At 44.8% G+C, this 15,789-nt stretch overlaps 1 protein-coding gene across 1 annotated transcript in view; it reads right to left on the bottom strand.

The window, feature by feature from the left end:
- Positions 1-15,540, bottom strand: part of LOC135227074 (serine/threonine-protein phosphatase 4 regulatory subunit 1-like) — a 426,035-nt gene extending 410,495 nt beyond the window's left edge. Inside the window, 2 exon segments of the mRNA XM_064266904.1 lie at positions 15,394-15,438; positions 15,519-15,540. Coding sequence (XP_064122974.1) covers positions 15,394-15,438; positions 15,519-15,525 — 52 coding nt within the window. The 5' untranslated portion in view covers positions 15,526-15,540.
- Between the last annotated feature and the right edge of the window lie 249 nt (positions 15,541-15,789).

Raw genomic sequence — 15,789 nt, 5'->3', positions numbered from 1 at the left:
GGCGGGGGACGGTCCTAGGGAAGATCGGACCACCTCGAAAGGGCTGCCTAGAAAGTGCTACGGTTTTTTTTATTTCCTTGTCCCGAAACTAAAACAGGTTTTCTTCTTTCCTAGCTGACCTGCGTCAAGAAGATGCCTGTGTCGCCTTCTCCAGTTTAAAGAGTGAGCTACGTCCTTCACCAACTTAGAAGGGTAACAAATAGTCCCGACAGAAGGTGCATTATAGTAGAAGTGCCCTGCCCTCTGAGGCATTGCGAGGACTGCCTTTATTGTTAAGAAGGCGCCATACACTGTCCTTTTCTTCAAAAGACCTGCTCCAAATAATGAAGAGACTTCCAAAGATCCATCCTGTACTGCTTTGTCGATGCAAGACAAAATGCATAACAGGGCTTCAGGTTCGATTCCCTGCGAATCGTGAGCTTTTTTGGACATCACCCCAAGGGACCAATCTAAGAAGTTGAAGACTTCCAATACATGGAAAAGTCCCTTGAGGAGATGATCCAGTTCTGAAATACTCCATGTAATGCGAGCAGAATTAAGACTTGGACGCCTTGAGCGTCAACTAACGTCGAAAGTCTGCCTGTAGTAGAAGGGAGAGCGATACCCATATCCTCCCCCGTCTTGTACCATATGCCTCTTTTCCCAGCTAATCTTGCTGGAGGCATGCAAAATACTGTCCTGACTAAGTCTTTCTTCGACTTCATCCAGGAGTCTAAGGCGTGTAAAGCCGCTTCATCGAGATGGTGGGCTTCATCTTCAGAAAAGACGAAGGCTTTCTTCGCCTTCGCACTCGAAAAGAGCGGAGCGCGGAGAAGGAGGAGCAGCCGGAGTCAACTCGTCTCCGTATTCCTCCAGAAGCAGGGTAGTCAACACCTTATAGTTGGACAAGCCCTCTCTTCCATGATCGTCTCATCCGAGTTTTGCTCCAACTCGTGATAATTGCTGAGTTCTGTTCTCCTTTCAGAACTTTCCTCTTCTGGAGGAGACAAACTCCTGATCGGAGAGGGGCTAAGGGAATGAAAGTCTTCCTTTTTCCCGTTTTGATCGACCTGGAAGGCGTCACACCTGCGGCTTCTCTTGCGCTTTAGAAGACGTCTTGTATGACGCTTCCCGCTCTCCGAGCGTCATGTATGAGTCTCTTGTTGACGTTTTGATGACGCTTCGCGTCTGGAAGACGCTTCGCTCTCTAAGGGCTTCCTACTCGGCGTCACAATCTTGGACGGAAGCGTCACGTCTAAGATCCGCTTGAAATGACGCTTCACTTTCTAAAAGACGTCTTTCGATCTTCTTGTCTTACTACACTCTCGTCAGCCCCCGTTCTTCGAGCAGGTGCGAGAGGACGAGACTCTTAATTGGAAGCGTCACGTCCTTACCGACGGGGCGCGTAAAACTCCCACAAGAGAGATGACAGTTGTTCCTGAACCGCCATAATTATCTTTCTTGAGGCTTCTCCTACGTCTAGTGCATGACGCCTCTCGTCAATCACTCGGGAAGAAGCATGATGTGGTACTTCCTCATCAAGCGTCAGGTGACGCTGACGCCCACCTTCCGCCTTCTTAATAGCCAGACGGGGCGTCATCCGAGAAGCGCTCTGGGACTTGAAATCAATGTCTTGCTTCATATGACGCTTCAGCGGTCTCGATAATTTCGACTTCTTCCACCCTCGTTTAGTTTAGTGAGGGAGAGGGAGAGGACGAGAAACACTCGCGAAGGACGCTTTTTCTATAGCGTCCTTGAGCTGGCTGCCATGAAGCAGAGCTAGCTGAAGGGACGTCTGACCGTTGGGGATTCCCACGACCTCCTTAAGGCTTTCGACTTTCCTTCTCCTCTGGGTCATGTGAGCTTGGAAGAGGTTCTAGGCCTGGGGAGCGCCGCAGGGACGATCAAACGCCCCCTCCACAACACTGATATGACTCACTTCACTAAAATGTTCACTATCACTAGCCTTACCTTTCGAGTCAGCCATCTTGTTTTCATGTCTCGAATAGTCGCTTTCAGGATTGGCGATTTCCGATGCCGAATCCGAAAAGACACTCTGAGAATGAGATTTATAGGGAGAATCTACAGTAGAAGGGTTAGAATTATCCGTGAAAGGCTCAATAGGCCTTGAATTCCCACCTTTCAGTCGTCTAACTCATCCCACCTCTCTAACTTCTTCAAATAAGAAGTCAAAGTCTTCCATTCTTCTGCATTCAACCCTCGCATTCCTTACAAGTGTAAAGCAGAAACACTGAACCCCCCTACATTTACGGCATACAGTGTGAGGATCAACCGAAGCTTTCGGTATCCTCACCCTGCAGCCTACATTCACACACATTCTCACACTCACATTAGAATCAGACATACTGAGAAAATTCAAAAGAGTTATTCCAAAAACAGTCCACAGTAGCGAATGCCAAAACACGATCCAAATACGTCAAAAACCAAAAAAGCTGAAAAACGTTGATCAAATGTGAAAAAAGAATCCAAGTCAGGAGGTTAATAACAACAATGTTGATGACCACCCCACGGCGACAGAGAAAATATGATAGAAAACGGGGATGGTTCCTAGTCCTGCCACCCAGGGCATGCCGGTAGATCACCTGACCTACCTGTAGCGAGTGGCGCGAAATTTGAATTTCTGTCGGGGACGACGGAGTCTTAGCTATGTATATATCTGACAGGTAAAGTTGATTGTATGAAAATTGATATTGTTATGATACAATAAAGTTTGTTCATACTTACCTGGCAGATATATATATAGCTGTATTCTCCGAAGTCCGACAGAATTTCAAAACTTACGACACACGTAGTGGGAGTCAGGTGGTTAGTACCCATTCCCGCCGCTGGGAGGCGGGTATCAGGAACCATTCCCATTTTCTATTCAGATTTTCTAGTACCACTGTCTCCTGAGGGGAGGTGGGTGGGCACTTTGATTATATATATCTGCCAGGTAAGTATGAACAAACTTTATTGTATCATAACAATATCATTTTGTTCATGAGACTTACCTGCCAGATATATATAGTATAGCTGAATCCCACCTATGGAGGTGGGGAGAGACAGAATAGGATTTAGGAAACAAATACATGCAGATGATTGACATCTTGGTTCCTTACCTGTTAGCATAGCTGACTTCGTGATTACTGTCACCCAAGTCTGCTTCTGCTTTACTAGAGTCTCCAGCAAGGTAGTGACCTATGTAGCTGGTGAGTTCTAGATGATCTGTCAACAGAGGCGTGACCACAATGTGACTAGACCATTTGACCATACTATGAGGGCAACGAAGCAAAACCACCACCTAACCTAGCCTACCAAAAGTTAACCCCACATAACTTAGGCTAAAGAAAGGGAAGTCCGCCTTAGACGGTCGACCCCACAACCATAAATCAATACAATAAAATTAAAAGCTCACCTAACCATTTTCTACAGGATAGGATGAGTGCTACTTCCTGCCCCCCAAATAGTGTCTGCGGAAACGTATGGCCCTAGCGAATAGCAGTTCTCGTATGTCGTCTTCATGTCCCGCAGGTAGTGTGAAGCGAACACCGAGTTGCTCCGCCAAAAGGTGGCACCCAAAATGTCACTTAGTGCCATGTTCTTTTGGAAGGCTGCCGAGGTAGCGATAGCCCTAACTTCGTGAGCATTCACTTTAAACAGCCTCAGATCACTGTCTTCACAAGATGAATGTGCTTCCTTGATGGTGTCCCTCAAGAAGAATGCCAGAGCATTCTTAGACATCGGCAAGTCTGGCCTTCTTACCGAACACCACAAGTTGCTAGAAGGGCCTCGACACTCCTTTGTCTTCCGCAAATAAAATTTGAGAGCCCTGACAGGGCACAGGACTCTCTCTGGCTCGCGTCCCATAATTTCAGCCATACCCTTGATCTCAAAGGTCTTGGGCCAAGGGTTGGATGGATTCTCGTTCTTGGCCAGAAACGTTGGGCTTAATGAACAAACGGCATTATGCCCCTTAAAGCCAACTTGTTTGCTGATGGCTTGAATTTCGCTAACTCTCTTCGCTGTCGCCAGAGCAGTTAGGAAAACAGCCTTCCTGGTAACGTCCCTCAGTGACACAGCATGAAGAGGTTCAAAACGACTGGACATCAGGAACTTTAGGACTACTTCCAAGTTCCATGACGGCAACTTGGGCTGAGGCACCTTCGTGGTCTCGAAAGATCTTAAGAGATCGTGAAGATCTTTGTCGTTTGCTAAGTCCAAGCCTCTGTGTCTAAAGACTGCAGACAACACACTTCTGTAGCCTTTAATTGTCAGGACTGCCAGCTTCAAGTCATTCCTCAGGTAAAGTAGGAAGTCAGCTATTTGGTTCACAGAGGTCTTGGTAGAGGATATGCCCTTCTTTCTGCACCAACTCCTGAAAGCGGCCCACTTCGATTGGTACACTGCAAGAGAGGAAGCTCTCCTTGCATGGGCAATAGCTCTTGCCACAGGTCTTGAAAAGCCTCTCGCTCTGGCCAACTTTTGGATAGTCTGAACGCAGTCAGACTCAGAGCGGGGAGGTTTTTGCAGTACCTCTCGAAGTGGGGCTGTCTGAGTAGATCTATCCTCGAGGGTAGTGTCCTCGGGAAGTCTACTAAGAAGGTCATGACCTCTGTGAACCACTCTTTCGCAGGCCAGAACGGGGCGATCAACGTCATTCTCGTCCCTTCTGGAACTGCAAACTTCCTCATTACTTCTCCCAGGATCTTGAATGGGGAAAAGGCGTATAGGTCCATTCCTGTCCAATCCCAGAGAAGGGCATCTATTGCTACTGCTCCTGGATCGAGCACCGGGGAGCAGTATAGCGGAAGTCTCTTCGTCCTCGAAGTCGCAAAGATGTCTACAAGAGGACGTCCCCATAAACTCCACAGCTCTTGGCATACCCCCTGGTGAAGGGGTCCATTCGGTCGGCAGCAGTTGATCTTGCTGACTGAGGAGATCTGCACGGACGTTCTCGACACCTGCGACGAACCTCGTAAGGATCGTTACGTCTCGCGCTCGTGCCCACAACAAGATCTCTCTCGCTAGACTGAACAGGGACCGAGAGTGTGTTCCTCCCTGCTTTTTGAGGTAAGCCAGAGCTGTGGTGTTGTCCAAGTTGATCTGGACTACTCCATTTGAGACTTGGTCTTCGAAGAACTGGAGCGCCAGATGGATGGCCGCCAGCTCTTTGAGGTTTATGTGCCAGGACACCTGTTCCCCTCTCCAGGTGCCTGACACTTCTTCCCCCCCTAGCGTTGCTCCCCATCCCGTGGTGGACGCATCGGAAAACAACACTAGGTCGGGGATCTGAAGCTTGAGGAAAAATACCTCTGACAGTTTTACAGGATCGAGCCACCACCTTAGGTGATCCTTTACCTCTCTCGAGATCTTCAAGATTGCATCGAGATTCTCCTTGTCCTCCCAGCTCTCCTCTAGGAAAAACTGGAGAGGTCTGAGGTGCAGTCTCCCCAGGGAAACAAACTTCTCCAGCGAGGAAATGGTCCCCAGCAGACTCATCCATTCCCTCACCGAGCATGTTTCTTTCCTCAGGAAGGCTGACACTTTATCTAAGCCTTGCTGCTGACGTTCCTGGGACGGAAAAGCCCGAAAAGCCACTGAATCCATCTGAATCCCCAGATACCAGCAGTCCCAGGGACTTTGCCAAAGTTAAAGTTGAGTGAAGGTCCTTCAGACACCGTGCCTTCGAAGAAGCTCGAATGAGCCAGTCGTCTAGATACAGAGAGATTCTGACATTTGCAAGATGAAGCCACCTCGCCACGTTCTTCATTAAAATCGTGAAGACCATGGGGGCCGTGCTCAACCCGAAGCAAAGTGCCCTGAATTGGAAAACTATCCCTCTCAGGACAAACCGCAGGTACTTCATCGACTGGGGATGGATCGGGACGTGAAAATAAGCATCCTGAAGATCTAAGGACATCTTAAAGTCGCCTGGTCTTAAGGCCCCAATAACTGACTGAGGCGTCTCCATCTTGAACCTTTGCTTCTCCACAAAAAGGTTCAAACTGCTTACGTCTAAAACTGGTCGCCATCCTCCCGACTGTTTCGGCACCAGGAACAACCTGTTGTAGAGGCCCGGGGATTCTAGGTCCAAGACCTGTTCCACCGCTCTCTTTTCGAGCATTTACTCGAGCAGATCGTACAGAATCTGCTGCTTCTCCCGATGGGAAGAGGGTGACAGATCCCTGGGTGTCGTGCACAGCGGAGGCGGCTTCAGGAAAGGGATCTTGTATCCTCGCTCGATGACGTCGAGCGACCAGCTGTCTGTATCTATCTCTCTCCAGGCTTTTGCAAATGAACAAAGCCTGGCTCCTACTGGTGACTGAAGGACTGAAGTCTCACTTTTTCCCCTGAGTTTGGAAGGGGCTCTGCCTCTGGGAAGGCCTCTTCCTCGAGGAGACGGTCTCGAGGAAGCTCCGACTCGAAAAGGCTTCTGCTTCTTGGAAGCTTGAGACGTCGAAGGGACTGCAGGACGTCTAGAAGACTGGGCTAGAAGGTCTTGCGTAGCCTTCTCTTGCAGGCTGACAGCCAGATCCTTGATCATAGCCTGAGGAAAAAGATGGCTCGAAAGAGGGGCGAACAGCAACTCTGCCCTCTGCGAGGGAGAAACAGACTTCGCAGTGAAGTTGCATTACAACGCTCTCTTTTTCAAGAGCCCTGTACAAAAGTGCGAAGCCAGCTCCTCCGAACCATCCCTGACGGCCTTGTCCATACACGCCAGAACTAATCGAGTCCGGACTTCGAGACTGCGTATCCAGGACTCCTAGGCACCAGTCCAAAAAATTAAATACCTCCATCGTCTAACTCAGAAGGTGTCCAAGATACCTTCGCCGACGAAAGGAGAGACCTCCTCGGGGCGTCAACCAGGCTGGCAAAGTCGCCTTGGGCAGAGGAGGGAACTCTCAGTCCAACGTCCTCTTCTGTCTCGTACCATATCCCTGCTTTGCCGTTGAGTCTTGACGGAGGCAGGGCAAAAGAGGTCTTGCCTTGTGCTTTCCACGATTCCATCCAGTCATGTACCTTCTTAAACGCTCTCTTGGTAGAAAGAGAAGTCTTCATCTTAACGAATCCCGGAGCTTTACTGGATTTCGAAGAAGATAACTGTGAAGGAGGAGAGCGAGGGGCCGAGGGTTGGAATTTGTCTCCAAACGAAGCACGGAGCGACAGACGAGACCACCGAAGGGAGAGGTATAAGACCTTTAGGGCCAACTTTCAATAAGGATCGCTGCTGAGCAGACGAGTTCTGAGCACAAGGCTGTGCGTCTTCCAAAGGTTCAGGAGCAGTTGAGAAGTCCGTATTGATGGATGTCTTGACTAATGTCCTGTTGTCTGCGGGCATCCTGAGAAGCATCTTGTAGAGCGTCCGAGCGTCGGCGAGCGTCCATGCCAGCGTCCTGACGAGCGTCCTCAAAAGCGTCACGTTAGGCGTCCTGACGAGCAGCTTGTAATGAAGCAGTTTGCAAAGCATCCAGCTTAGCAGCTTGAGGAGCGTCCTGCTTAGCAGCCGAACGAGCGTCATGCTTGGCAGCATACGGAGCGTCCCTCAGGGACGAGCGAGGAGCATCTTGACGAGCCGCGTGACGAAACGAAGCAGCTTGTACGGCGTCAAGCTTATCAGCTTGAAAAACGTCCTGCTAGCAGTAGAACGAACGTCACGCTTCACATACGGAGCGTCACGAAGAGAGGAGAGGGGAGCGTCTTGGCGAACGTGAAGACGTTCCTCCCTCTCGACAGAAGAACGATTGGGGAGACGTTCCTCGCGCCCTCTAGACAACCGCTGGGGTGCCGCATGAAATCCAGAGGGCGACGAAACAGGAGAAAGAGACGAGCGAGGAGAAGGCGAGGGGGACTGTCTGGACCTCTTGATAGGCAGTCTATCATCGTTCCTCCGACGACACGGCTCTGCCTCTCTCTCGGCAAGCAACGAAGCAAGTTGTTGCTGCATCGAAAGGATGATCTTCTTGGTCGGAAAAGACTCCTTCTCAGGGGAAGGGCTGATCCTGTGAGAAGACGAGGGGACGCCTTCTTCCTTCTCACAGGAACCGCAACAGTTCTATCCCTGGAGCGACTGGGGCGCTCAAAAGCATCATCATCGGATGACGTCCTGGTCCTCTTTTGCGGAGGAAAGGCAGTGAAACTCTCCGGAGACGACCGCAAAGCAGCAAGAGAGAAAGGACGTGAAGCGTCCTCCTCTCTGAAGCCTCTCTTCAAAGGGCGAGAGTCCGTCCGAGAGCTCCACCCCTTGCACGGGGAGGACGCCTCGGAGGACGAGAAGCACTCCTGAAGGATACGCGCACGAGCACGCTCCTTGGCAGCCTGGGAAGCGTCAACAGGTCCTGCCAAAGGGACGCCAGATCAGTGGGGAGCCCCCATAACCCTCCTTCGGCTTTCGACTTGCCCACTCCCTGATTCCTGGGAGTCTGGCAGAGGTCCAGGCCTAGAGGCGTTATAGGGCCGATCTGACGCCCCCTCCACAACACTAGGGGCACTATCACTGCACTTCACTGCACTATTTTCCAAAGCGAGCACTTTGGATTCTAGATTACGGAGAGAATCCAGAATCACTGACAGGGCATTACCCTCCACAGACACCATTTCAGGGCCCCAAGGCAACACTACGGGTTTAGGGGTAGCAAAATCTACTGGAGGGTTAGAGGAGAAACATTACTGCCCTGACGTCTACTGCCTGACACACTCCTGGGGGAAGACCTGATCCTATCACGCTCTAACTTCGCACATAGGACTCCATACGCCTTCCTTCCAACCCGAATCAGACAGACTTTCACACTCCTTACATCGGTCATCAATCAAACACACATGTCCCCTACAACTCGTGCGTACTGTGTGAGGGTCTACCGAAGCCTTCGGTAGCCTCACCTTACACTCTTCCATACAACATACTCTGACACTAGCAGAACTAGAACCAGACATCGTAGTTCAAGGAAAAATCAAGCCAAAATAAAAAAAAAGAGTCCACAAAAAGCATGTGCCTAGCCACAAATCCAAGTCAATAACCAAAAGACAATTAGGATACTTATGTAGCAAAGAAGTTTCAAAATCCTAAGACGGAGGTACTGAAAACAGGTGTTGACAGTACCGGCGACAGAGAAAATCTGAATAGAAAATGGGAATGGTTCCTGATACCCGCCTCCCAGCGGCGGGAATGGGTACTAACCATCTGGCCTCCCACTACGTGTGTCGTAAGTTTTGAAATTCTGTCGGACTTCGGAGAATACAGCTATATATATATATGGCAGGTAAGTCTCACGAACAAAATTAGCATTAGTAACACAGCAGTGACTTTCCAAGAATATAGCTGGTGTAATGTTAACCATCACTCTGAAAAGAATACAACTTTTGCAAGAAGAGAATGCAGTTTTTGAGAAGAGGAAAAAAAAAAATTCATGTCAAAATCACATCTGAAACTACTGTACTTTAACAATATTTGAGAAGTTAGCATTATGGCAAACATTTATCATTGTTTATAAATCCATGTACTATACTATATACAGCTACACCAGTTCACTGAAAAATTTTGACACTATATATCCCTCTCATACTTATAGAATACTATTTCCTCTATGCACTCTCCAGAACATTTGTATGTTCAATATATTTTCCTTATATTCAGCCATTCACTCAAGAATAAAATCTTAACTTTCTGGATTACAGATTGTAGAATTTAGGCCAATGGGCAAGCACTAGGACCCAAAAGGTCACTCAGCACTGAAGGGGAAATTGCCACCATGCAGTTGCACTGTGAAACGATTGTTAGAAGAGGGTTATAAATCAGATCACCCTAGAACTGTGACATCACTTTAAAGCCTATGACCTATCTTGGTCAATCATACAATTGGCCCACTGTTTGTGATCTAAATTCAGTTTGGCGCTACGTTTTGTCTTGATATCAAGGAAGCTTTACCTCAGTATTTAATATTTCAGGTTATTCACTATAGTACTACCTATAACATGAGAACATCAGCAATATGCATGCATCTTTGCACAAACAATTGGCGTTACTACGTGTAATCATGTCTAGTATTTCTGATACTTGAGAGAACATTTTTGGCACAATGACAGAGGCCTTACCCATACCTAATATGAAGAAGAAATGCCATTGTACTCTTTCTACTTTGGATTCCAATGAGACAGTCTTGAAACATTAATAGGCTGTTCCTGCATTGAATATTGTGCCATTTGTAAATGTTTTGCTAGTTTTAATTAAAATCATATAACAGCAACTGACCAAATCTTTTTCATACTTACAACTTCATTTGATTGGCTTTCATTTTGGTCTGGGACCAAAGTACTGACCTATGCTATCGAGTTTTATCCAAGCACAATGAGGTAATCAGGTTATACAAAAAAAATAAATAAATAAAAAAAAACTTCATAGGGCCCATTCTCAAGTTCAGTCAGGTTAGTCTTTCTTTATAAAATTTATTGCACTTTACATCACAATATGGCTGGTGTCTAGGGTAGGACAAAGAATCCTATGTTAGGTTGAACTATGTTACTTCTGGTGTATTTCTGTTCTTTCTGAGCAATTTTAATCTTCACAATAATTCAAAACATACAAAACCAGTATAAACCTACATCTACAAAAGAAAAATTGGTAGATGTTGAGGAGACTGCTAAAATAAGATATTGTTTATTATATGATTCTTTGGTCATACAGTATAAACAAGGATGTAAATAATTTAGAGCATGTGCGATAATCTGAGAGATCTACCACGGTAATAAGAAAGTTATAGTCTTTTCTCTTTGTTTTTATTCTCATCCCCAAGAGACTGGTACTAAACATAGTCGGAGCTCCACAGGAAGCCATATTCAGTACCAACCTCATAGGGATAAAAGTAAAAATATAAATAAAAGACAGTAGCTAATTTTCTCATTGTCTCAATGGATTTCTCAAATTATCTCATTTTACTGCATTATAGCCCTACTGGGGGTGGGGGAAACATCAGTACAGGCCAACCCTCATCACGGTAGACGGGTCTTATTCACTCGATATTTAATTGGTGAAACATGAATACAATTGCAACTCTAAGCATACCATTTAAAAGACTGAAGTTTCGTCAACATATTGTGATATATGAAAAGCCCCATACGAACTAAAATAAGCATGTGAGCTCTTCGTAAAATATGTTTTCAAGGCAGTTTTTGAAATCCAATATGGCGGCTACGTTTTTCATGGACGGTTCTCATCAGTGACGGACACCATCTTTCCCCAGCCTTCCCAGCACTCATTTGAACAATGTTAGCGTATGTTATGTAACGTTTTATTGATCTTACTCAAGATTGCAGTTGTAATCAGCACAATAACAACATTTTGTTGCCTATATTAGTGAAAGTATGAAACCTTGTTATCCGGGGTATGGTTGGAAACTGAATTCATTCTTACCTTGAATCGGCGGTTTTATCCTTACTGCCATCACAACTGAAACTCCACAGTGCTTATTTGTTGAATTGTTATTATACACATTTGGTGGTCTCAGTTCACTCCACATTGCACTTTAAACCCGTTGCTGTTCCTGGTTTCTAAGCGCGCGCGCCATAAACACAATTACAAATAGCAGACGACGACAGACGACGACAGACGACGAAACTGCAAAGTTTTTATTCCCTAAACTGTTTACTTTACTCGTTATTTAGTTTAAATTTACATTGTTATTTAAAAATTTTGATTTAATTCATGTATATTATCCCTTTTTTGCAACCAAATTACCCCGAAAAATTACAGATATTTCTAACGTAGATAAAATCAAATGTTTCTAACGTTTTTCGTACATCTGTCTGCGAAAACCATAGAGGAACGAATACGGAAAAGTGCATAGAGGAACGACTACGTTTTTTTTTTTTTTGCTTTTTTGTTTTTGCTAGCACTTTTCATGATTTCAGTCTTTATTAGTATTTTGAATTTCTTAAATAATCGTATGCCAGAAATAAATGTAACCTTTAATGTTTGCATGCTTTAATGTTGCATGCTAAGAATGGCAAAATCATCGTTGCCTACATTAGTGGAGGCTTCACACTACGCCGTTCCATTATCCTGTTAAGCGTCCGCCCCTGATGAGCTCGCTGCTAACGTACCGTCACGCTTTTTTGTAATCAGCGATCATAGCACTGATGATAGTTTTTCAAAGTTAATATTGATTTTTATGCTTGTTTATTCATACTGTAATTAACTGTAGGAAATTCTCTCTCTCTCTCTCTCTCTCTCTCCTCGCTCTCTCTCTCTCTCTCTCTCTCTTCGGAGTCCAGTCACTCGGCAAAGAAAAGTCATCTTCACTCCCCGCAATTGGAAGAAAAGTTTGTATCATCACTGGAGGATTCAGAACTAGAGCTCTCATCATCAATAGGTTATCAATATCACACTCCTCATCTAGTATTTGATTGATCTCACCTAAAGAAATATGCCTCCTCTTGGGACATTCATGTGAAAGACGCGAAATCCAATTTGTCTCGATAAACGCCCGAAGCGTATTGAAAGAAAACCAACAGGGACAGGCAGTTTTCTAGCATAAGCGACCACCAGGTAAAGGAAAGAGTTGCCAGGCTGGAAATAAAGTTTCCCATGTGCTGAGAGTGTTACCAAATGATGTTTTTCCCTACTACACTTTCTATACGAGTAAACGTATATTACGGGCTTGACGGCTTGACAAGCACAGTTAAAGTCTTGAACGTAATATCCCGTTGAAGGCGCTACCGAGTAGATCGCGGTAACGTATTATTACGTGGGTGACGCTTAACAGGTTATAAACCTGTTTCCATGAATTCTAGTTGTCATAGTAATGCAATAATGATAAAATTGCTTTAATATTTATGTATATATACTTCCAATACATAGCCTAATTTCACCAATTTCAACGTTTTGTGTGTAGTCTTATACCCAGTTTGGAGGGTCAACACATACCGAATGGCAAACAGAGAGAGAGAGAGAGAGAGAGAGAGAGAGAGAGAGAGAGAGAGAGAGAGAGAGAGATAAAGGAAGGCGGAGGAACGAAGAAGAAAAGGGATGGCGGTGGAGGGGTGGGGGGGAGGGTAGGTGGAGCTTTATTACGCGTGTTCGTATCCATTTCTGCATAATGGAGTTTTGTCTCTTGGTACAAGGACAAGTGTCGTTATTCTTTACGATTAGTGATTCACGATATCCTTATAAATTACGGCACTGGGTGTAATGCACTATAGCAAAATCTCGTTCTGTTAAGAGTGTTCGTTACAGAAATAGGTATTGCCCAAAAACGTGCTTGCACTGTCTCTGAAACCCATAGTAGACATGCTGCTTAGTTGTCAATCAAGTTTTTATAACCAAGTATTTTTTACAAGCTAGCTATTGAATAAATTTGTATTTTTCTCAGTCAAAACACTATGCCCCTCAATGCCTAACTTTTTTTCCTTCTTTAACGACTTTCTGGTCATTGCAAATTCGGCCCCATAATTTCTTATGGTGCGAAAACAGACAAGAGGCCCATGGACCGAAAACGATTGCGTCACACTACGGCGATAATCCAGCAGTAAAACATCTTCATATATCCAAAAAGTAAATAATAAAGATATATATGCGCATTACGATTATAACAATTACATGTATAGCTGATAACAATCTGCATGAATAACTGTAAACTGTTCTGCAATGACAGTTGAGTATAGCAATTATTTACAATAGGTACGAAAGTCAAGATGTCGTGACGTCATAATACAGAACTGAAAGAACGTTCTAATTCAGAAAAATAATTACTTAAATTTGAGTCCAGAGTCGAGTTACTTTTTTTCAATAACGAATATTTTCAAATTAATCATCATAAATATGTAAAATATTGATGTTTTACTACTTATTTAAAAATTAGCCAAGAGCACGCTTCTCGTCATCTTCTACCCCCACAGCTGTTTACGCCTGGCTTGTTGTTGATGAGAAATCGTGTTTCGATTGTTGTGATAAAAGTGCTCCAGCGTCTGTGGTACAAGTGGTGTGCGGATTTATCACAGGAAATGGTAGTTTATTGACACAAGCTACTCCGTAAACATCGAGATGGCGTCAATCTTTCTAAATACTCGAGTTGTAAGTAAAAATGTTGAACGGCGTTTTGGTGAGATTTCCACTGCCGTGGGCGCCATTTTCAGTACCCTCTGTTTAAATCTGTTTAAATCTTAAAATTTGGCCTTAATTTCTAACTTTGGGGAAAATACTTACTTCGAAAGGAGAGTAGAGGTCTTTAGCTCCGTTTCTCACCAACAACAAGTCGCGACTGATGCCCATCTCGGGTGTCAGGACGCGTTATAATGTACTTTTTCGGAGGGTGGCTTGCACTGATGGTAGCTGGCCTGCGTGGCCTGCTTTGATGTTTTACCCTATATAGAATTTTCTAATAAGTCTAAAAATTATATCAATAAATGTTCTTTGTGCAGCCATCTCATTTACATTTACCAAAAAATCATTTTCCAACATTTTCCATGCTACAAGTGTACTTATACACATTTACATTTTCTTTGATAAACAAAAGAGATAACAACCTAATTCTCTGAATCTTGACAGTCTGTTCAAGATGTAGAGGTATAATTGCAAGGTTAGACCACATTCATTTTCCTTTATACTGCTATGGATTAGGGTAACTCTTAAATCCTCTTGACATCATTAAATATAACATTTGTCCGCCTTATGTGGGCCTAGGTCAAAATTTACCTTGACTAACCTAGGTCTAACTATTCTATACAGACGTTTCTAAGCACAGCTAGCCTAGGCTACTTAGCCTAACCTTACAGCAAGGACCAAAGGTATCCATCGTAATTTTCCCCCTCCTGATTACCTAAATACCTGGTTAGGCTACAAAATAAAGTTACTGAGCAAAATAGGATGAAAATAATTTAGTTTGACCCATTATCCCCCACTTCTTTGTTACCTACAATGGAGATCCGACTTGCCCAAATCTGGCCCTCCTGCCACTTCTAATCTCAACGATCTTGGGCCTCGTCTGGTTTCTGTGCCGTAACCCCTACGCTACCCGTAAAGAAACATTTAAATGTTTAGAAATATGTAAGATATATCGTCTCTGCCTCTTTAATGTTGCATAAAAATGCGTCAATCGACTATACTATACAACAATAGCTTACGGTGGCCAGTTCATCGTTCGCAGTGAGGAACAATATTACAAAACTGCCTTGTTATGACAGCTCATGCTACGGCCTAACACTCTAGGAAATAAGCCTTTATATATCACGGAATATCAATGAATTGTTGATTAAATGGACGTCAAGGGCCCCGTGGCTCCACGAGCAGCGTATTTACAAAACTCACTAGGATAAAAGTGGAATAATACCTATGGTTCTTAAAGTCCTCCTTCCTTCCGTAGGTTCCCTTCCCTCAAAACACCTCCCGAATTCCTGCCATTAAAGGCCACGAGGGCCTGTACTCACCTTCTTTGATGCTCTCCGACTCCTCGTCTGTGAAGAAGTATATATCTGTAAGACGAAAACACTGTCAGATTGAGGCTTTTCTTGTATTTAACAATGTAAACACAAGACAATCACTATCCACTCACCCGCCATGTTGTAGTAAACATGAGACTGAATGAGAACTGAGAGGCTATTGGTTCGGTGACGTCACAAGGTCTCTTGAAAGGCCTCGCTTGATTGGCTGCTATGTGACGTCACAGATCAGATGTTCCAGCAATCACTTGAAGATTGGAAGAAACCCGTATATTCTTTTAAAATCATCCTTAGTTATTAATTGCTATAGCAATGAGGCGCCGTTAAATGTCTACATTTTAAGCGTTCTTTTTCCTGTAGAATGCGACATCAACTAAAGTACGG

This window comes from Macrobrachium nipponense, chromosome 15 (assembly GCF_015104395.2).
Source record: "Macrobrachium nipponense isolate FS-2020 chromosome 15, ASM1510439v2, whole genome shotgun sequence".
NCBI classification, from domain to species: domain Eukaryota; kingdom Metazoa; phylum Arthropoda; class Malacostraca; order Decapoda; family Palaemonidae; genus Macrobrachium; species Macrobrachium nipponense.
Note: the sequence above shows the minus strand (reverse complement) of the source record. Positions and strands in the feature narration are given on the sequence as shown.